This window comes from Sorghum bicolor, chromosome 10 (assembly GCF_000003195.3).
Source record: "Sorghum bicolor cultivar BTx623 chromosome 10, Sorghum_bicolor_NCBIv3, whole genome shotgun sequence".
Taxonomy (NCBI): domain Eukaryota; kingdom Viridiplantae; phylum Streptophyta; class Magnoliopsida; order Poales; family Poaceae; genus Sorghum; species Sorghum bicolor.
This window is the reverse complement of record NC_012879.2, coordinates 25,830,754-25,853,505: the sequence shown is the minus strand read 5'-3', so window position 1 is coordinate 25,853,505 and position 22,752 is coordinate 25,830,754. Positions and strand designations below refer to the sequence as shown.

At 47.0% G+C, this 22,752-nt stretch overlaps 3 protein-coding genes and 1 long non-coding RNA gene across 5 annotated transcripts; all 4 read left to right on the top strand.

Annotated features, from left to right (window-relative positions):
* LOC110431030 (protein POOR HOMOLOGOUS SYNAPSIS 1) lies at positions 5,175-15,347 on the top strand. Of its 2 annotated transcripts, none has more exons than XM_021449542.1 (10): positions 5,175-5,611; positions 6,740-6,856; positions 7,053-7,118; positions 13,014-13,117; positions 13,187-13,380; positions 13,480-13,523; positions 13,599-13,626; positions 13,712-13,806; positions 13,894-13,921; positions 14,618-15,347. In XM_021449542.1, the coding sequence occupies exons 1-10, from the start codon at positions 5,306-5,308 to the stop codon at positions 14,623-14,625; spliced, it is 990 nt and encodes a 329-aa protein (XP_021305217.1). In that variant the 5' UTR covers positions 5,175-5,305; the 3' UTR covers positions 14,626-15,347. The 2 variants fall into 2 exon arrangements, with proteins under 2 accessions (XP_021305217.1, XP_021305216.1); XM_021449541.1 differs by lacking the exon at positions 14,618-15,347 and adding an exon at positions 14,102-14,525 and having other exon boundaries at positions 5,178-5,611.
* Positions 17,293-18,263, top strand: LOC8085314 (glycine-rich protein DOT1). The gene is made up of 2 exons (XM_002438337.2): positions 17,293-17,378; positions 17,489-18,263. Exon 2 carries the CDS (start codon positions 17,495-17,497, stop codon positions 18,092-18,094), a length of 600 nt encoding a protein of 199 aa, XP_002438382.2. The 5' UTR covers positions 17,293-17,378; positions 17,489-17,494; the 3' UTR covers positions 18,095-18,263.
* Positions 18,479-19,809, top strand: LOC110431031. The gene is made up of 3 exons (XR_002448516.1): positions 18,479-18,592; positions 19,532-19,576; positions 19,738-19,809. It is a non-coding gene; the product is annotated as an uncharacterized LOC110431031 (long non-coding RNA).
* On the top strand, positions 21,299-22,471 carry LOC8085313. The gene has a single exon (XM_002438336.2). The coding sequence runs from the start codon at positions 21,826-21,828 to the stop codon at positions 22,375-22,377; it is 552 nt and encodes a 183-aa protein (XP_002438381.1). The 5' UTR covers positions 21,299-21,825; the 3' UTR covers positions 22,378-22,471.

Sequence of the window (22,752 nt, the reverse complement as noted above, 5' to 3'; positions counted from 1 at the left end):
TTATTTGAGATAGCAATGTTACCAAGCCCCTTGACATTGCCTTTCTTGTTGTTACCGAAGGTGATAGAATCAAAGCCACCATTTTGACTAGTATCAATTGATTTGAACATACAAGACTCTCCGGTCATATGTTGAGTGCACCCACTATCAAGCACCCAATGCCTTCCTCTAGCTTTGTAATTGACCTACAAGACAAGATCAATTCTTTTTAGGTACCCAAACTTGATTGGGTCCTCCAAGGTTAGCAACTAAGCTCTTTGGTACCCAAATGGCTTTCTTCTTTGAGCCCATCCATGGTGCACCAATGAACTTAGCATGAACACCTTTTGTATCTTTAGTAAGCACATAGAAAGAATTAAGCTTAATTGAGGATACATTTGCTTTGGATTTCTTGTTCATGAATTGTTGCTCTAAGTGACCAACTTGCGTGCAAGCTTTGCAATACCGGCCATTGTTCTTCACAGAATGTGTCTTGTGAGGAGCAAAGGCGGCCTTGCCTTTCTTGGGGTTATAGCCCAATCCCTCTTTATAGAGAGAAGCTCTTTGGCTACCCAAGCACATAAGCAAGCGGTCCTCACCACCATATGCCTTATCTAAAGTGTGATTGAGCTCTTTCACCTCCTTCTTGAGAATTTCATTCTCAACTTTTAGTGTGGTGTCACAAGTGAAACCATCACTACTAGATGAGGATGATGTAGATGTGCTACATGAAGGGTTAGTAGAAGCAATAACAATAGGCTTACTCAAGATATCACATGTTATGCCTATGTTGCAAGTTTTAGCTTTCTCAATTTTAGTTGACTCATTTTTAAATTTGTTAACTAGAGAGGAATGAGCTTCTTCAAGCTTAGTGTGATCCTTTTGAAGCTTCTTATGGTCTTCCTTTAGACTCTCATAAGATGCTCTAAGCTCATCAAGTTCTTGCTCAAGGGTTTTCTTATCCTTAAGCAAGGTCTTGCACTCCTTTCTAGTTTCTTTATAGTGATGAGTGCAATCTTCTAGCATAGTGATTAGTTCATCTTTAGTTGGTTCATCATCATCACTATCACTATCACTAGCATGGTCACTCTCATCATCTGATGATACCTTAGTGGCCTTAGCCATGAAGCATGATGGAGTGTCAAAGATGGAGCTCTTTCCTTGAATTGCAATGCTAGCGTGCCCCTTCTTCTTGGTGCTCTCATCATCACTTGAGGAGTCATCACTATCCCAAGTTGCAACATGGGCATCACCCTTCTTCTTGTTTGAGCCTTCCTTCTTTTCTTGCTTCTTCTTTTGTTTCTTTCTTTCCTTCTTGATAGCATCCTCATCGTCACTATCATAGGGACACTTGGCGATGAGATGATCCTTGCTATGGCATCTAAAGCACCTCATGGAATGGTCATTCTTCTTGGAGGAGTTCTTCTTCCATCTTGCCCGATAGGCCTTCTTCTTCATAAACTTGCCAAATCTCTTGACAAGAAGAGCCATCTCCTCATCTTCATTACTATCACAAGAGCTTGCTTCTTCTTCACTTGATGACTCTATCTTGGCTTTGCCCTTGGATGAGGAGGCCTTGAATGCCACACTTTTCTTCTTCTCATCATCCTTCTTCTCACCATCCTTCTTCTTCTTCTTGATCAACTCATCATTCTCACCATCTTCTCTATAAGCATCATCGGTCATCACTTCTTGAAACACTTGTTGGAGAGTTGATTCACTAAGTGTTGTCTTGACTAGCACAGTGATCAATGTGTCAAATCTCTTGGGCAAGCTTCTTAAGAACTTCATAGAGAATTGACTATCCTTCACTTCTTCCCCAAGTGCCTTGAGCTCATTCACAATAACTTGCAACCGGTGAAACATCTCTGGCACACTTTCATCTTCTTGCATCTTGAAGCTTGAGAACTTTTCTTGGAGGATGTATGCCTTGGCGGTCTTGGTTCCCTTGGTTCCCTCAAATGTTTCTTTTAATTTTGCCCATGCATCATGAGCAATCTCAATATTCTTGATTTGCTCAAAAGTCTTGTCATCAAGAGCTTCATGAAGAGCACTAATGGCAATATCATTGCATTGTAGCTTCTTCTCTTCGCTGGTGTTGGTGCATTCTCATTTGCAACCTCAAACTTTGTTTCGGTCACTTTCCAAACCTCTCTATTGATTGACTTAAGATGAGCGGTCATCTTGACCTTCCAATAAGCATAATTGGTGCCATCAAAGAAAGGTGCCTTCTTGGTGTTGTTGATATGCAAACTTAGAGCCATTTCTTCACCGTAGGTTGTTAAGCCTTAAATAAACGGTGCCTCGGCTCCAATACCACTTGAAAGATCTAAATGGCTAGAGGGGGGGGGGTGAATAGCCTATTTAAAATTTCTACAAATTTCAACTAGACAAGTTGGTTAGTAAAACAAAAGGCGAAGCTATTCTAGCACTAGCATAACTAAGCTATGCAAGCCACCTACACAAGTCTAGCAAGAAAGCTAAACACAAGTTACAACAAGAAAGCACAACTACAAACTTGCTACACTCCTAAACAAGAAGACAAAACTAAACAAGCTAAACAACTAGCAAGACAAACAAGTAAGTAAAGGAGTGGAGAGCGATTGTTATACCAACGTTGTAGAGTAGAGATATATCCAACCAATCACTCACAATCACAAGAGAGTCCTCGGCAAGAGATGACACATGATTTTTACCGAGGTTCACTTGCTTCCCGGCAAGCTAGTCCTCGTTGTGGCGATACACCCACTTGATGGATCACGAGCTAATTGGCAATCCAAAGCCAAAACCTCAGCGGGTGCCGCACATCCACTCACAAGATGGGGATCCTCCAAGCCACGAGCAATCCACTAGAGTAGCCAATTGCGATCTCCCGCGGGGAAGGCTCAAGAACCCCTCACAAATCACTTGGTGAGGCTCGAAACAATCTCCAATCACAAGCTCAACACCTCCCTTGCACCAAGCCATCTAGGGCATCGGAAAACACCCAAGAGTAACAAGAAATCCACACTTGCAATCACCACCTAGTGCCACAAGAATGAAATCACAAATACACAACACTAGGGTTTCCCAAATCCTCTCACCAAAGAGCACCAAGCTATGGGGATGGAGAGGAGAGGGAAGAGATGGTCTTGAAGCTCTCAGATCTATCACTAGAGCTCAATCTCTCACTTGAATGGAGCACAAAGCTTAGGGAGTGAGAGAGGAGGAGGGGAGAGCTTTCTCTACTCTTTGGAAGAGCCACCGGAAGTCAGAAAATGTGTTCTATGCGAAGTTCCCGTTAGAAACAAGGAAAACGAGTATTTATAGTGTGGCACCGGAAGTTCCGGTGCCTGGGACCGGAACTTTCGGTCCGACCAGATCTGACCGTTGGAGCCTCGGTCCAAGCAGATCTGACCGTTGTGAGAGACTCGGACCCATCGGAAGTTCCACCGGAACTTCCGGTCAGAGACCGGAAGTGAATCCTGACACGCGAGGCCATGCGCAAAGGCTCCTATGCAGACTTCCATTCATGGACCGGAACTTCCGGTTATGGACCGAAACTTCTGGTCATGGACCGGAACTTCCGGTCAGACACCGGTAGTGTTTTCTCAAACGCGAGCTCATCTCTCACAGCCCAACCGGAACTTCCTATCAGGCTGACTGGAACTTCTGGTCAGGCACCGGAAGTACCACCGGAAGTTCCATCGGAACTTCCGGTCCTGCATTTTCAGCACCAACTCAAACCTTGTTAGGATGCTAACTTTTAGCTCCGAACTCCAAATTCGATGATCTTGGACATTTTGGAAAGCTTACTCAGAGGGCTATATAATCCATATAGATACTCAATCCAAGTCATAATGGATCAAAGCAGTATTTCAATCTAAAAGCCATCCTAATGTCCGGAGAACACCGAAAAGCCTCTTTCTCTTCTCCAAGGTGATCAAAATCAACTTCAACACCTTCTCCTTTGCAAATGTGCCAACACCACCAAGTGCATGTGTGTTAGCATTTCACAAACATTTTTAAAGGCTTTCTCATGCAACTCACCACGTCACTAAGCGCTAGGTATATGCAAATGAGACTCACACTTAGTAGCACTAGATAACCATTGCAATTAAAGATTTCCCCTCTTTTGTAGTACGCCTATCTATCCTAAATCCGGTCAATCACTTCTCTACTCATCTTAGACCGGCAAAAGCAAAATCCTATGTTTATACCTTTGCTTTGATCACTTTACTCCTTGTCCATTACCATGATCTCCACTTCATGCCTTCTCTCTTTATGACCATGTGTCCACCACTCATGTCACGTTGCTCCTTCTTAAAATGTGTTGCTATGCCTAACTCAAATCACTTGAACACAAAGCATTAGCAACTTGGTGTCATTAATTACCAAAACCAAACTTGGGCTTTCACCATTCGGTTGCATTGACGAAGGATCAAAAACAGGGTAACAAAAAGAGCCACCTCAGATTAGAAGTAGTTGCATCATAGGCCAAGCAAAAACCCAACCATTATCTCCATCATGAACAGAACCCATGAGCAAATATAACCTATATCATCAACCAAACCCATGAGCACATAAATCCTGCATCATAAAACAAACAGATCTGAGCGAACAGATCTGAGCTAGGAAATAGTAATAATCATCGACCCATACACTGTGCTCAGTTAAATCCATAGCAGAATCATAGTAAAACAAACAGATCTGAGCCAGAAACTAGTGGTTTGCATCATGAACTCATAGATCTATGGGTACGAGCAAGAAGAACACGAACCCTAGGCAGAATCACAGACGTCGAAATCAGAGAAAGAGGAAGAGGGGAAGGCGAGGTATACCAGCCGAAGCACCGGAGAACCAACGACAGAACTGCTGTCGGAGAGAGATGCCAGTGAGAAACCGGCCGGGAGCAGGAAGCAGAGGTCTCACCGAAGGAATGGAGGCATGAGGGGACTGGAGAAATGGAGGCGGTAACCCTAACTCTAGAATCGTGCGCGCCCCTGATGGATCCGTCTCCCGCCAAGCCTTCCCCACGCGTCCAGGGTTCTAACGCCGCGCCGCGCCGTCCCGGCTCGCGAGCGAAGCTCGCCTCGAGGATACGGGGGGAGCCGGGATAGAGGGTGGAAAGGAACGAAAGGATACAGGCAAATAATACGGACCGAATACATGAAATGGAGGCGGATGGGTCTTTGCACCATCCCGTTGGGGCAACCAATCAGCCCCATAATACAGCACTTGGGGCTGGTGTAGCTTGGCTGGGCCTAACGACCAAGGCAGACTGACGACGGCCACCCTCACATTGCGTCATTGCCTCCCTCGTCATCGTCGGCTCGTCGCCGTGGCGATGGCGGACGCCAGCGACAACAGCATGGCGCTGGTGCACGCGCGCCTGGCAGTCTCCGCGGTGGCGCCGCCGCGGATGCTGAGGCAGCGGCAGAAGTGGGAGGTGGAGTACGCGCGCTACTTCGGCACGCCGCGGCGGGACCCCTCCGCGCCGCCGCCACCAGGGCTCCGCCACATCATCCGAGGCGTCCACCGCCACCAGGGAACCTGGATCCCCGCCTCATGCCCCGCTTCCCTCTGCGTCTCCCACCCCAGCCTCCCCTCCGCAGTCCCCGTCCTCACGATCTCCATCGGCGACGTCGTCTTCGTCCGTACACAAACCGCCTCCCTCCATTCCTTACTTCTTTATACTCGAGTCGTCTCTCGTGTGTTGTTGTTAGGTGTCGGCGTCTGTTTAGGGGATTTTAGGAAATGGTTGTCCTGGTTTGGCGTTTAGGGTTTCTTGTTGGCAAAAATTGACTGCTCCGGGTTAGTTTTGTCCCGGAACACATAAAAAATTTGGTGTGGAGTTTGATCTTTGTAAAATACATGCTAGGAATTAGTGTCCTAGTTTCGTGTCTCAGCAAGTTGCATGCCCCGGTCCAATTTGTGATTGGTAACATATCTAATGAGTCCATTCAATTTCTGGACAAGTGGTGTGCCAAGTTGCATAGATTTCTCAACATATGAAATGAGTCTATTCAATTTCTAGACAAGTGGTGCACTAGATTCTTTATGAACTTATATAATCTGTGCCATGTTAGCCTGTCTTTCTATGTTCTCTTTAATTATCTTCGTAAATCCTTCTACAGTTAGCTTTTTTTTACTTTTTATTATTTTTTTTAATCGAGAATTAACTCTGCTTTTAAAAAGCAAACAAATCCTTACATACTTTTTATTAATCTAATAAGTATCATTGTATTTTTTGTGAATTATCATGCATAGCTGTAAGTGCTATCTGTTTCTGCAGTTAAGTTCTACAGATAATTGATTTCTCGTGTATATTCTATGTGTAATGTCTCATTCATTGTGCTTTTAAAATTCTCAATGAATTGGTACGGATTAATGAATGCATATGCTAGCTTGACACATTCGAGGCTTTATGGCAGAGGAGTTAATATTTCTTAGGCTGGTGTCTTTGATCTATAAAAGGGGATAGCTCGTTTAATTGAATGTCTAGGATTGGTTAGCTGAGTGATTCCATTGGTTGCATGATTAGATTTCCTCGCACTTGCAGAAGTTAATTATGAATATATACCATTTAATGTCTGACAAGTGGACTCTATACTATTGGCATTTTACTGATTGTTTTGCCATGTGAGTAAAGTTAGTCTTTGGTTTATGATGAATTGTCTGCTACTTTTCTATTGTGAAATTATGCACCAGTGACTCCTATATGGTTCTTTTTGTTGTCATTGAATTCCTTTTCTTACTGAACTACTTGCCCATTGCACAGGAGGAGCACTTTGTGTCGATTCTCAACTTCTCTTGGCCTCAGATTACTTGTGTGATGCAGTGCCCCATCAGAGGTAGCAGGGTGGTATTCGTGAGCTTCTGTGATAAGTCTAAACAGGTAGTTTTGTGTACCATAAGAATAAGATGTGATTCTACTAGTTAGTCAGTTGAAAGAAATGATATTTAACTGTTGCACTGTTATCTGACAAGTTTGAATTGTGGAAACCGTTTGATTGCTTACGAGGTGTTTATATGCATAAATAACTTTTTGATCACTTTTCTAATGGCAGAAATTTTATGATGTCTCTCTGTAGATCCAGAAGTTTGCTGTACGTTTCCCACAGCTCTGTGATGCAGAATTGTTCTTAAGTTGTGTGAAGGTGAGTTTTCTTTACGTTTTCTAGAGGTCAATGATGTAGGGTCATTCTCAGATTGTGTGAAGGTTGAGTATGTTATATTTCAGATATATTCAAATGGCACTTCTCTTATCCATTGTCTTTTAGTGTTGCCCCTATGCACATCTATTTGTCATGGATGACTTATGTCATGTGGGGTCATTACAGCCGCCGGCCTCATACACGAGGAACAGCCAATGCCTTTCCCAAGGCAGTGCATGGCCTGGCACAGCCTGAGGAGGCTGGGTGGTTGAAGAGGCCTGAGTTATGAAGGCAATTAAGAAGAAGATGAGGAGATCAAGGAAGTATTAGCTGTTTGGTAGTTAATGGCTGGTGCCAGTAACTAGGAGCTGGGCGCCAACAGCATGGAGCTGAGCTCCTATATATGTAACCCTGAACTCAGTAGAATGAATCAAGAAAGAAGTTATCCCTAACCTTCCTCCTCTTCTGTTCTTAATCTCACCTATGCTTTGGTAGTCAGGCAAAAACCCTGGCACCACCATTACCTACATCCAAGTACGAGCTAAGGAGCAGGGCCCTGCTACCCTAGGCGCCTAGGCTCTTGACAACCTGGTATCGGCATCCAGGCGTTCTTCCTCCTCCGCTGCACCACCACCATCCCCCTCAGCCACCACCACGCCACCTGCTCCAGCCTCATCTCCTTTGCACTCTGCCACCTCAGCAGCGGGACCCATGGCTGAGCCAACCAACGCCGATTTGGTCAAGCTCATCGAGACGATGAACACGACCCTCATTAGCCTCTAGGAGCAACTCACCGCTCTGCAACAAGAACGTCCTTGGGCGTCATCAGGCTCTGGGTCACAGGAGGCTATGGTGACCGCTCCCCTCGATTCCAGAAATTGGATTTCCCAAAGTACAACGGAAAGTCGGATCCGCTAGCCTTCATCAACTGGTGCGAATCATACTTCCATCAACAGCGGATCGCGATGGAGGAACAGATATGGATGGCATCTTATAATTTGGAAGGCGGCACCCAGATGTGGTTTATCCAGGTTCAGACCGAGGAGGGCACCCCCCGTCGCGGCACCGATTCTCAGAGCTCCTCAACCTTCACATCGGGCTGCCCATCCGATCCAACCTGCTGGGCGAGCTCATGGCTTGCAAGCGCACCGGCACCGTCGTGGAGTACCAGGACAGCGCGTCTAGGCGTTCACAACGGGTCTCCAGCCCCCGCTCAGCTACGACATGGAGGTTCACACCCCCAATCCCTTATCATCGCCATGAGTTTGGCTTGCAAGCTGGAGCAGCGCGAGCAGTACGTGGTCCTCCACCCGCCGGTCCCTGTCGCGCCACGACTGCCAGGTCGCGGCCTCCTGGTCGGGCCACCTCCACAGCTAGCCTTGCCGGCACCAACCTGTGCTGCACCAGCCCCCCTCGCCATCGAGGGCCGCCCGGTCCACCGGCTGTCATAGACGGAGATGGAGGACCGTTGCCGCCAATGCCTTTGCTTCATCTGCAACCAGAAATTCGAGCGCGGCCACAATCGTGTCTGTAAGCGTATCTTCTTGCTTGACTTGGCAGAGGACGACGATGAGGCGCACCCTGAGTAGGAGGACGCTGTGGCAGACTCGCTGCTCATCTCCCTCCTTGCCATGGCTGGTGTTCGCACCACAGAGACCATGCACATCCGCATCTAGCTTGGCGGGGCCTTGCTGCTCGCTCTCCTCGACTCGGCTCCACCCAAAACTTCGTCTCCGAGGAAGCAGCAGCGCGTACGTCCCTCAAGCTGCAACCTCAGGGCAACATGAAGGTCATTGGCCAATGACGAACGTGTGTCGTGCCCCGGTGTCTACCGCGCCATCCCCTTCTCCATCGCCGGTGAACAATTCTCCATTGACTTCTTCGCACTCCCTCTCGCCGGCTACGACGTCGTCCTCGGCACGGAGTGGTTGGCGGCCTCCCTTGGGCCGATCCTGTGGGACTTCGGCGCGCTTACCATGTCCTTCTGGCACTGGGATCACCGGGTTTGCTGGACAGGCTTGGCTGGGGCAACGGGACCGGTCCTGCGAGCATGCAGCGTGGAGGACCTGCTGCCAGCCTTACTGGAGGAGTTCACAGCCGTCTTCGCCGAGCCCTGCTGCATGCCCCCGCCGCGCTCCCGGGACCACTGCATCAACCTCGTGCCTCCCACAAAGACGAGCTTGAGCACCAGTGCACTTCTATGCTGACTCTAGGCATCATCTAGCACAACACTTCGGTGTGCTCGTCCCCAATTCTACTTGTGAAGAAAGCGGATATGACATGGCGCTTCTGTATTGATTACAGGGCGCTGAACGCCATCACAGTGAAGGCCGCTTATGCAATTGCAGTGGTGGACAAACTCCTTGATGAGCTGCACGGCGCGTGGTTCTTTACCAAGTTGGACCTCCGCTCTGGCTACCACTAGGTTCGCATGAACCCCGCTGATGTGTAGAAGATAACATTCCAGACCCATGATGGACTCTACGAGTTACTTGTCATGCCATGTCATGCCGTTTGGGCTTTGTAATGCCCCAGCGATGTTCCAGGTGCTGATGAATGATGTTCTCCGCCCATTCCTGCATTGCTTGGTCCTTGTCTTCTTCGACGACATACTCATCTACAACAACTCCTTGGCTGAACATCTCTGCCATGTCTGCGCTGTCCTCACCGTGCTCCACCAACACTGGTTGTTTGTCAAGTGCTCCAAGTGCGCGTTTGGCGTCACTCCATTTCCTATCTCGGGCATATCACCTCAGCCACCAGGGTGGCCATGGATCCAGAGAAGGTCCAGGCTGTTGCTGATTGGCCACAGCCCCGCTCAGTGCGCACAGTCCGTGGCTTCCTTGGGCTTGCGGGCTACTACCGCAAGTTTGTCAAGGAATTTCGAGCCATTGCTGCCCCCTGACGGCGCTACTGAAGAAAGAGAGTTTCATCTGGACTGAAGCAGCCAGCGCAGCCTTCACTGTCCTCAAGTCAGCACTGACATCAGCACTGGTGCTAGCCCTGCCCGATTTTTTCCCAGCCCTTCGTGGTTCAGTGCGACACATCGACATATTCTTGGCCCTCTCCGGGCCGCGCTTCGACTTCATCGAGCGGCTTTGTCAGACCAACGATCAGGAGCCCGCGCTGGTCGCCACCAAGAAAGAGATCACCACCCACTAGCACGCGGCTCCCTGGTTCATCATCGATGGCCTGGTGGCATTCCAGTGGTGCCTCTACATCCCGCCGGGCACCCCACTCCTCCAGGAGATCATCGCCGCGATCCACGATGACAGCTATGAGGGCGTCCAGCGCATGCTACACCGCCTCTGGCGAGACTTCCATTAACCCAATCTGCGAGCAGTGGTCCAGGAGTTCATCCACGCGTGTGCCACTTGTCAATGCTACAAATCAGAGCATCTGCACTCAGCCGGCCTGCTCCTCCCTCTGCCCGTGTCAGTGTCTGTTTGGACTGACATTGGCATGGACTTCATCGAGGCCCTGCCCCGTTTCAGGGCAAGTCAGTGATCCTCACCATCATCGACCGCTTCAGCAAGTACTGTCACTTCATCCCACTGGCTCACCCCTACTCAGTAGAGTCAATGGCATGGGCGTTCTTCACTAACATTGTGCGGTTGCACGGCGTCCCACAGTCCATCGTCTCCGACCGTGACCCAGTGTTTGCCTCGCAGGCATCAAGCTCCACATGACGACGGCGTTTCATCCGCAGTCCGATGGACAGACCAGGCTGCCAACAAGGTTATCATCATGTACCTCCGCTGTCTAACAGGTGACCGCCCCTGCCAGCGGCTGCGCTGGCTACCATGGGCAGAGTACATCTACAACACTGCCTACCAGTCAACACTCAAGATTCCAGATCGTCTACGGACGCGACCCGTCTTCCATCCGTTCTTATGAACTAGGCAAAACTCAGGTCGCTGCGGTGGCCAGAAACATGGTGGAACGCGATGAGCTGCTGGCTGATGCCTGCATCTGCCTTGAGTAGGCCCAAGCCGTCTACAAGAGTGCCTACGACAAGCATCACCGTGACATCCACTACAACGTCGGGGACTTGGTCTGGATCCGCCTCCGACACCGCGCCCAACTTCACTCCATGGCGTCACTAAGGGCAAGCTGTGGCCTCGCTTCTATGGGCCGTACTGCGTGGCGGCCATCATCAACGACATTGCCTACCGCCTTGAGCTTCCTCCCCACGCTCGTCTCCACGATGTTTTCCATGTGGGCCTTCTCAAGAAATTCGTCGGCATGCCACCAGCTGCTCCACCGCCCCTGCTGCCCATCCATCATGGTGCAGCCCAGCCGGCCCCTGAACGTGCCACACATGCACCTGGCTGGCCAGAGCAGTTCGCCAAGTCCTGGTACACTGGCAAGGTGAGCCTGAGGCCTCTGCCACCTGGGAGGACGTCACCAGCTTCCGGGATCGCTACCCCACCTTCCAGCTCGAGGACGAGCTGCTTGTCGATGGGGGGGAGAGATGTCATGTGGGGCCGTCATTACAGCCGCTGGCCTCGTACATGAGGAGCAGCCAATGCCTTCCCCAAGGCAGCGCATGGCCTGGCACAGCACGAGGATGCTGTGGTGGCTGAAGAGGCCTGAGTTATGAAGGCAATTAAGAAGAAGATGAGGAGATCAAGGGAGTATTAGCTGTTTGGTAGTTAATGGCTGGTGCCAGCAGCATGGAGCTGAGCTGCTATATATGTAACCCTGAACTCAGTAGAATGAATCAAGAAGTTCCTCCTCTGCTGTTCTTAATCTCACCTTTGCTTTGGTAGTCAGGCAAAAACCCTGGCACCACCATTACCTACATCCAAGTATGAGCTAAGGAGCAGGGGCCCTGCTACCCTAGGCGCCCAGGCTCTTGACAATTTATGTTTCTTTATGTTCTCTTTTGATGCTTATTAGAGCTTACTGTATCCTGTTGTATGTAGCAACTGAAGTGCATTGAAATGCAGTATCGTGCATTTTTATGTTTACACAAGTGATAGATAGAAACATAAATGAATTCCATGAGAACATATTGTAATCCCATTTTGACATTCTTGATGCCTTATCTTTATTTCTGTTTTAATAAAATCTTTAGAAAGAAATGTAATACCATTTTTAATATGGATATTTCTTTAATGGAAAATCAGTATATATTCATTATAAAAAATATTTGGAACAACAGAGCTTATTTATGTGCTAATACTAATAATACTTGTATTGTAGATCAGAAAACCTAATAATGTTTTTCTAATTTTTTTATTATAAAACATTGAAGGATTTATCAATTACATTTCATTTTATTATATGATTGCCAGAATTATTACCAGATTAAAGCATTTTGGATGTGTTTTACATTCTGCCTCTCTTTTACCAAAGTTTACTTGACATGAAACCATGGTGACGCTACCATTGTGAGGAAAAAAAACCCTCAGCCGCTGGGTAAAGACTGGCTCACACTTTTCTTTACTCTAGGTAGGAACCTCAGTCAAACTGATCGAAAAAAGCCACTGAACCCAGACTTCATATATGGATGGACACGTACCGGAATTTGGGCTGACCACAACCAATTGGATTGACAACAACTGCAATTACCACATGGTAGGAGGGCCCAAACCAGCCACAAGTGCCACAGGCTGGCCCCTTCCCACAATTTTTTGTGTTGTCGGCAAGGAGAGATTTTGGGCACGAACTAACCGCAGTTGCCATAAGACAGCCCCTACCATTATTGCATTGCCGGTTGGGGGGGGGGGGGGGTAACACCAGGTTGGATTTGGAACCCTGGCCAGTGTCTCCCTACATATGATTTGTTCTTGGACGGGTTAGGCAATGAAGTTTAAGTATCATACTAGGTTTCCTCTTTGCTTGTACAAGTTTAAAGTACTAGCTAACTGTATTTCTTTAATAATCGCAAAGGAATGCTCATGCGAAACCATGGACATGATACCGTCTGGAAGTGACTATGTGTGTGAAGATTCATCAACATCTGAATATATTGCTTATAATGGACTTCACCACAGGTAAGGATAGAACTTTTTAAGGTTTGTAAGTTCCAAGATGTATTTGTTTTCTGACATAAATGTTGCTAGGCCAGATGATGCTTCAGGCTTTGAGGAGCAGAGTTCTGATCACACAATAGATGAACCAACAATGAGCTACCATGAGGAACAAGATCAGCCTGTTCTTGAGCCTCTCAGTGCTAGCAACACTAGTAACAGCTACTCTGCTTTCCCTCCTAGTTTCAACCAAATGCTGACAAATTGTTCAATTGATTATGACCAAGGTGAACTAATTTCCAAAGAAGATTTACATTGAAATACAATATCTGTATTTTGATTTTGTTGGTCTATAAGCTTAATAATACAATGTAAATCTGATACAGAGGAACCCTGTCCATTGGCTGCATCAAACCATGCCCTTCAAGAGGTAATGTTGTATCTATTTGAAAGTCATGCAAACAGTTGCTGCCGAGAATGTTACTGATACTTTTAAATCATTCAGGTGTATGCACTGGATACTTCTCATGATGGTAAGAATGATTTTAATTTCATTTTTTATCTTATTTGTATCGATGCTCCTCCTCCCTTGATGTGTAAGCAAATATTTCATTGCAGTTGCCAATGAAGAAACGACTGCTGGTAAAGGTCTGGATGCTGGTGAGGGAGTTGATACCAGTATATTAACATATGACATAATGGCACGGATAAAGGTACTGTTCTGGTTAAGAATCTTTTGGTCGTTTTTTTCTTATTGTCAAGTATATTGTAAATAGTAACATCATATTTTTCGTCTGCAGACATATATGGCTGATGAATCCTTTAATGGTATGTCTTCCCTTCCAAATGCTGTACACATTCATAAAAAAAATGAACCATAGAATGGTTTGTCACCCTTTCCATTATTCATACATAGCAACAAAGATCCAGCATTCTCTTAAGTTGTTACCCATACATTAAGTCCTCATTTTACATAGTAATATTGATTCAGTACTTTTCTTTCTCTAGATATGTTGTTCAAGCTTGATAAAGTCATTGATGAACTTGGTGGTGACATGTCGCTATAGATAGCAAAACCACTTCTGTGGTGAAGGAATGCAGATCTGTCTGGTCATATTTACTACTAGAAAAGCAGGCACGCTTTGTGGCACCCTACAGCGCATCTCCCAAAAGTTCAGATTGTGAAGAAATAGTATGAAGAGAATTTTCTATTTGACACTGATAACAGTGCTTTCTTATTTGACACTCAAATTCAAAATCTTTCTTATTTGTCCACTCTCTCTTCTAAATGACATTTGCCCTCATGGACTCCTGTGCAAAGACCAAAATACCCTGAGCGCATAGAGGAGGGGAATCAATTGGTTTCTCAGCCAAATACATAGGGCCTGCTTAAATCCAAATTTTTTTTGGTCTAACTAGATTCAAAAGATTTGTCTTGTGAATTAGTTTTTTTTATCTATATTTAGTGTTTTATATATGTTTTGCAAGATTTGATGTGATGGTGAATATTTTGGAATTTTGAAGACATCTAATCGGGGCCACATATCAATCACGGAGGTGGAGATGCGGCCGCTCGGCACTCGAGTGCGGTCGAGCACGGGGGCTGCCACAGTGGGGCCGCAGGCGCCCGACGCCGGGCCAGACACCCGGTGTGGGGCTACAACCGTGTGGTGGTGGTTCTCGGGCACTCGACGTGGAGCCGAAGCCGCCTGGCGCGGGGGCTCCGGCACGTTCGCCGATGACGTGGTGAGCTGCGGCGGTACCGGGGTCAGACGGTGTGCTGCCTCACGAGGTGCTGCAAGTCCAGGAGCGCATGGCAGCGTCCTTATATGTGGGTGAGGGCATGGGTCGCAGCTGAAGGGCCGTGACCCGGTCGCGTCCGCAACACGATCTGGGAGAAGACCGGCTTCTAGGACTGCCGGTCAGCCGGTGTCAGCCTAAGCACCGCCGCTGCCGCCCACCTTTGACGGCAATGCCTGCCACGGCCTTGTTGAGCACGTTCTCGCCTTCAGGAAAAATAGAGGAGCTTTTGCTTGATTACTGGCCTTAATCCTTCAGGATTAATTCGACAAGTTGTTTTTTCTTTGTTATGTATTGGTTCTTCTCGTTCTAGTCGTGATCGCTAAGGAAGAGAGTAGAGATTAAAAGCCTCTATTTTGGCATTTTCCCCCAGAGAGGCTCGGTCATTGTACTACCAGTATTATATTAATTCATCTTGATTACTACTAGTATTAATGATCTGCTTTTATTCTAATGCAATTGCAAAGCTCCTTATTTTTTTAATGCCCGTGTGTTGCATCGGGATAGGGATGAAAACGGATCGGATACGGACGGATATCACCGATATCATATTTGTTTTCATATTTCTGGTCGGATTTAGATTCGAATACGGATAATGTCAATCATGTCGGATAAGATACGATTGGATGTCGACATCATAAATATACGATTTAAGTATTCGGATACGGATACAGTATCGGATGTTGAATATTTGGACTCGAATATGAACATATTTAAACCCCTCTAAATGAATTCGGTCTCGAATACAGTTGGAAAATATCCGTACCATTTTCATCCCTAATCGGGAGGTATAATGTCATTCGAATTTTTGACATCTTGTGTTTTTTTAAAGCTATAGCTTTTCATTTATATCATTATATTTTTATTGCACTCGACATTTTGCTCAAAAACAAACACACATATATATATAGATATACTATTAAGAGCTTAGGGCTTTGAATAGATAGTGGAAGCCCGACACACTTTTCACTGGGCTGGTTCCACCAAACCCGCGCGAACTACGGTTCGTCGTGCTGTCCCCCGCCATCCCCAGTCCCGCCACTAGCAGACAAAAGGCACGCGGCAGGGTCCTGTCCCCTCCCCCACGACAGGCCAATGGTGGCCCCTGGCGCCACGCGCCTGAGAGCGCGCGTCCCGTATAATTGCAGGTATAATAGCTATATACATACAACATAAAAAGTTCATGGACATTCAAAAAATAAATCACAAGAGCATAGAAATTTCCATAGATGAGTTTTTACGCACTGAATCGTTGACATTTACATTGATGTTAGTTGAATACTAAAACGAGTGAGTCTGGTATTGATTCCAAAAGAAATACCCATATGAGCGGTGGGACGGTGTGATATGCATACATTTTGTCAATATATATATGCCACACTGGCTGGTATATATAAACCTTTTTTTCAAGATCCCCTGTCACATCGTTTTTATGTCATATGCGTGAAACATTAAATATAAACAAAAAACCCAAAACTATTTTGCATAGTTTTGCCTGTTTTATTGCGAGGTGAATCGTTTCGAGCCTAACTAGTCCAAGTTTAGATAATTTCTTTTTGCAAAATAAAAAATGAAAATGCTACAGTACCATAAACCCAAAATTTTCCGGATCAGGATAAGGCGACAGTTTGGATGGCGGAAAAATGGGCGTTTCAAGACCCCTGTCTGAAGTTCCAAGGTTTTGACAAGTTCAATGCATAGAAACCTATCAGAGCACGCATAAATACTAACAATTAAATGCGTAGAAACATTTTTTATTCGGTATAACGTTGTATAAAAGGTCGTTCTTTTATACACCAAAACAATATTTAGCAAGCAGGAGGGGGAGGAGGCAGGGCCATGCGTGTGCCTTACATAAGTGAAAAATATCTGCGAAAATGATTTATATGCATTTAATTGTTAGCATTTATATACTCTCTAAAAGGTTTCTATGCATCGAACCCAGTCAAAACGCCCATTAATAACTGCGAAAATGGTTTATATGCATTTAACTGTTAGTTTTTATACACTCTCTAAAAGGTTTCTATGCATCGAACCCCGTCGAAACCTTGGATGCCTCTCGGGATTTTATTCTTAACTTTTGGCGGATGGGGTTTATATTAATATGTACCAAAAATAATTATACATGAGCAAGTAAATTTTTTTGAACGTGAGGGAGAGTAGAATGCTCCACGCACTGGTCTAGTGGTATTTTTATACAGAGTTCTACAACTATTTTAAACAGGGCGAGGTGAATCGCAGAGGGCGTCCAGGACGCACGTCATCGCGCGCGGTTACCGTTTTGCTATTTTTATATAATAAGTATTAATCATGACAACTGCTCGGACACCCACTCGGTTTCAAAAACCGTCGTTTATCCCCCACCACGCCGCTTCAGACGGGTCTCAAAAAACCCCACTTTTCCGCGCATCCAAAACTGCCGCCCATCCCATTCTCGACGCCGACGGAATCAAGGCTGCCCGCGCGGTCGTGGAGGGGATTCACGGTGAGGATGTTCATGCTCCCTTTCTCTCAATCTGTTTCTCGCCGATTCTATTGGGAAAAGTGCTCGATTTCTTTCCTAAACGCGCCCAAAATCGCGCCTTTTGTTCATAGGCCCCCATGAGCGGCGAGGGAACCGACGGCGGTGGTGGCGGCGCCAGCCACGGGGCCGAGGACCCCGGGGCAACGGAAGGACCGCGCGCCGCAAAGGCACCTCTGAGATGTCCAGCGGGCACCGGCGGCGGAGCGGGAGGCCAGGGCGTTGCAGATGACGTCAGCAGCCAAGGAGGCGGTGGGTTTCCGGTCGCTCACGCAGGCCGAAGCGGCGGAGACGGCGTTCCAGGCGGCAAAGGCGTCGAGGACGATGTGGGGACCGGAGGCCCGGGTACGGGCGCCTCTGGATGCCCTGGGGGCGGCGCCGGTGGTCCAGGCGGTCAAGGTGTCGAGGACGGCGGGGCGAGCGCATGCCTCCTGAGAGGAGGGACGTCGGTTTTGGTGGAGAGGACCAGCTCAGTCCAACAGCCGGGTGGGGACGATGTCACCGGAAACCCGACTAGCGGCGCAGCCCCAGCGGCACCCCATGGCGGACGGAGCCAGGAGGAGCAAGCTTTCACCGGCAGCGGAAGACTGAAAGGCAATGTGTATTCTCGGGGTCAGAACAACAAGCAGAAAAGAACTGTAGTGCGCGAGAAGCAACCCGCAACCCACAAAACAGCCTGAGTCGAGCTCCAACGATGACGACGACTTTGTCCTTGTCCCGTGCAAGACCGCTGCTACACCACGTCGTCAACCGCAAACAGCTTCTCCGCCGACTGGACGACACACTCGCCTGTCTGCTCGGCGGTTTCAGGAAACGAATAATGCGCAGGCCCTAGGGAAGCGAGGAGTAACCTTCAAGGTGCACAATGTTATATTTTCGATGACCCAAAAAACCATTCTTTTCTTTTGTGATTCTTGACATTTTTCTCTTGCAATGCAGGACGCGCTGTCATTGGATAAGAGAAAGAGGAAGGTGGACGACGTAAATGCAATGAGTTTTTTTCGCACTTTTTCCCCTGACTCGCTGTGTGTTTTACAATATATCTTGGTTGTTTGGCTACACACGTTTGCTAACATGTTTTTATACATGCAAAACTAAATTTTTAGATGCACGCACACCCTCGCCAAGCAGCAAACAAGGCACGGCGGACTGCAAGGGGCGAAAAATCTGGTGGCTCTGTAAGTATTTGTCTTTCTTTTTACGCAAAGTTTAACTAGGCCACCATCTACTTTTTTGCATTTTTGATCCTAGTATGCATTAAAAAACCTAGAACCCATCAGAGAACGTATAAACAGAGACAGTAAAATGCATAGAAATTATTTTTTTTGTTCAACATTGCGCTGGATCAAAGGTCGTTCTTTTATACACCAAAATAATAAATTAGCAAGCAGGGGGAAGGCAGGGGCCATGAGTGAAAAGCAACTGCGAAAATGGTTTCTATGCATCTTAACTGGTAATGTTTTTATACGTTCTCCGATAGATTTCTATGCATTGAACCTGTCAAACCTATATTTCCGCACGACATGTAAATCTGACAGTTTGGTTCATTGTGTACTACATTTCTTGCGATTTCTTTTTTGCACTAAAATCCCGTACATTTTTTTCCTCTCTCTGATTTTTCCATATGGCACTCAATTAGATACATATGTGCAAAGCATCTTAGTATCTCCTTAAACGGGGGCCTTTTTCTGGGAGAAGGCATTTGCACCAATGTATATAAACTGGTGATACTATACATAAAAATTAGAGAGAGGGGTGGTGGACACTATGGCACGACATTTTGTTCAATGTGTTCAAGATAGATACTAATATTCATACACTCGGAGGGGGGGTGAGAAGCCACCCCCAGTATGCATAAAAATCAAGAAACACACAGATAGTAGGGATGTTTTCAGTTTGTTTTTCACACAGAATTAGACACATATTTGCAAAACATTAGCATCTATTTAAAATGGGGCCCTTTTCCGGCAAGGCATTTGCACTGATGCATATAAACTGGTGATACCATGCATAAATATTAAGAGAACGCAGTGGGGCAAGACAATTTTTTGATTTTCTTTTTTGCACTAAAATCCCCTACACCTTTTTTCCTCTCTCTGATTTTAGTTTTAATGCAGGAAACACTGTCATCCAATAAGAGAGAGAGGAAGGTACACGACGAAGTAAGTGCATTAAGTTTTCTTTTTGTGCACTTTTTCCCCCTGGGCTAACTGTGCACTTTTTCCCCACTGGGCTCACCACAGGTTTTACATGTTGTATTTTTCTTTGGCCGCCATACACGCGCTAACGTGTTTATATTTTTTATTAATCTCAAATTTTATAGATGCAAGCACATCCTTCACAAGAGGCAAAAAAGGCACGACGCACTGCAAGGGTTGAAAAACCTAGTGGCTCTATAAGTATTTCGGCTACACTTTTTTCTACGCAAGTTCCACTACTGTATCTAAAAACTGTTGATACTATGCATAAAAATCAGAGAAGGGGGGGGGGGGGAAATACCCCATGGCAGCACACTTTTGTTCAGTGTGTCAAGATAGGATAGAATTTTCATACACTGAGAAGAGATTTTTTTATTCCCGCAACCAATACGTATGAACACTCCCCCACCTAGTATGCATACAAACCAAGAAATACATGGCTAGTATGATATTTTCAGTTTGTTTTTCTTTTTTATTCCGTTTGTCACAACGTACCATTTCTCCAATTAAGTTGTATGCAAAGCATTAGTATATCTTTTTTTAATCAGGCCTTTTTTCTGGAAAGCTTTTTTCTGCACTAATGTATATAAACTGATGTTACTATGCATAAAAAGTAGAGAGAAACACCCGCGACAGTACACATTGTCCTGTGTGGTCAGATAGGACAGAGTTTTTATACACAGGGGGTGGGGAGAGGTTTTCTTTTTCCTGGGACAAAATACGTACGAACATCCTACAATGTATGCATAAAAATCTAGTAATACATGGCTAGTAGGATGTTTTTCAGTTTGTTTTTACATGGGACTGAATTTAGATACATATGGTTTAACTGAAGAATATAATTACATTTATACATCATAGATCACACGGCTACAAAATGTGTTTATTTGTGACACTTCTCATAAGGTACCATTTTTCTCCGATTAAGTTTTTATGCAAAACATTAGCATCTTTTTACGCAGGCCCCACGGTGGAATATCCGTTGCGCACCGGATGAAGTGGCAGGGGATGATGACAATTCTCAGTGAAGAACAAAGGCGGGTTTTTGTCCGTGATTATAACCTTTCGAGCTTGCTTGACATTAAACTGACGAGCAGCAGCCCCCCTTCACTCCTCAAGTGGTTATACGACCACATTGACCCCAACACAATGGCACTCAGAGTTGGACCTGGGAAGGAGCTGAAGATTACCAAGGAAGTTGTGCATTATGTTCTTGGGGTGCCCAGCAAAGGGCAGTCCATATGAGACAATGCTTCCTATACTGCTAGAGTCAATGAAGTAAAGAAGCTGCGCAATGAATTGAATGTAGCTAATGCCAAGGATTTTACTGTCAAGGTCTGCATGAACAGAATACAGCAGGGTGGCACAGATGACCTAACAAAACGGTGCTTCTTCCTAGTTCTATTCAATAGGCTTTTTTTCTCAACAGCGAGTTGGCAAATTAACAATGCAGAAATCGGAAAAACCATGGACATGTCAAACTTTGACGACATCATTTGGTGCCACATGATCTACCAACACCTGGTATATGCGGTGAAGATGTGGCACGAGAAGATCGATGAAGAGCAAACGACTTACACCATATGGGGATGCAGCACTGTCATACTGGTACGTACGGATCTCATGCCATAACGCTACTTATATGCAATCCCTTGAACATATTAATATGTCAATGCACAGAAACCATTATCTGTTCAATATATGGAAACCTGAAACACACAAGGCACATACGACATTAGGAAAAAATGTTGGAAAAAGTCTACTTACCCCCCTGAAGTATTAAGCTGTGTCTAACCTAGGCCCCCAACTATAAAACTGGGTTTCCTACACCCTAAAATATGCAAAACCACGCATCTAACCTCCTGGGGCGGTTTGGGAGGGTGGTTTTGGCACGCTGGCGGCCAGCGTGTCAGTGGTTTGGACACCGTGGCGCAGGGATGCGATGCAGGAGCTGGTTTCGGTCGCTGGCAGATGGGCCCCACTTGTCAGGCGACCGCTTCAATTACCCCGTCGGCTCCCCTGTTTCTTTCGCCGCACCGGCGGTGTCGAAGGTGCCAAGCCACTGCCTCTTGCCGGTGAACGGGATGCGGATCTCCGCCACCCACTTGCCCCACTTGCGGAGCCTCACGCCGCGGTAGCTCTCCGGCGCCCCGCCGCTGGTGCACGCGGCGACAGTAGCCGGTGGAAGGACCGGCTTAGCTGGGGCCTTGCCGATGTACGCCTCCCGGAGCTTCGCCGACGAGAAGCGCCGCCGCTGCAGGCAGGCTGTGCCCGCTTCCGCTTCCTCACCTGCTACTTCGGCAAGCGCTACCCCGACGGCGTCCTCTTCCTCGTCCACCTCGACTGCTCCATTCGCGCACCCGTTGCCGTCGTCCGTGCTTGAATCCACCACCAAGGCAGCAGCGCCAAACCCGCAGTCTCCAGAGCTGGTCGCGACACCAACACCCGCCGTCGCGCCACCGTCCACTGAGTCTGCTGCTCAGCTGCAGGACGACCCAGAGTTCTACCAGGACCTTCTGCGCGGCCTGCAGCTGCCCGACATCGACCCGATGGATTTCCGCGCTGGCTTGGACGCGCTCGACGTCTCCGACGTGGCCTTCTGCCTAGAGGACGAACAAGACCTACTGCTTGGGGACTTCGGGGATGAAGAGCTAGAGATTGACCTCGACCTCGACGACATCAACGATGTCTTCCCGAAGATGCCTGGGTGCGACCTCGGCCGCGGCATGGACGACTTCCTGCAAACCGTCGATTTCTGCGTGTGAATTAAGGGGTGTGCCTTAATATGTTAGGGTTGTTGGTTTGATAAATTGGGGCCTCGGGAGTGTGCTTGGAAGGGGGATGATCTTGAGTTTTTCCCCGTCGGCTCCCCTGTTTCTCTCCCTCTCCAAAAGAAACAGATGGCTGGGTAATTGAGGGGGTCGCCTGACAAGTGGGGCCCGTCTGCCAGTGGTGAGGTCGTTGTCCCGATCTTCACGACGTAGGATAACTAGCTGAAGATTAGCCGATAACTTACTGCAAGCAGCGAGGATAACTAGTGCAACCTGACGACACGCACAAGGAGCCAACCACAGTCTCTATACGGCAGCCTGAACAAGGATTCGCCCAACCACACTCTCAAAGAACCAACCTATGCAACC

What these genes read in the sequence shown, in the direction of transcription:
- LOC110431030 (XM_021449541.1), top strand. Translation starts at nt 5,306, where the DNA reads ATGGCGGACGCCAGCGACAACAGCATGGCGCTGGTGCACGCGCGCCTG. An exon ending in TCTGTGATAAGTCTAAACAG is followed by an intron (nt 6,857 to 7,052) that starts GTAGTTTTGTGT and finishes GTCTCTCTGTAG; the next exon opens with ATCCAGAAGTTTGCTGTACG. An exon ending in ACATAATGGCACGGATAAAG is followed by an intron (nt 13,807 to 13,893) that starts GTACTGTTCTGG and finishes TTTCGTCTGCAG; the next exon opens with ACATATATGGCTGATGAATC.
- LOC8085314 (XM_002438337.2), top strand. Translation starts at nt 17,495, where the DNA reads ATGAGCGGCGAGGGAACCGACGGCGGTGGTGGCGGCGCCAGCCACGGG.
- LOC8085313 (XM_002438336.2), top strand. Translation starts at nt 21,826, where the DNA reads ATGTACGCCTCCCGGAGCTTCGCCGACGAGAAGCGCCGCCGCTGCAGG.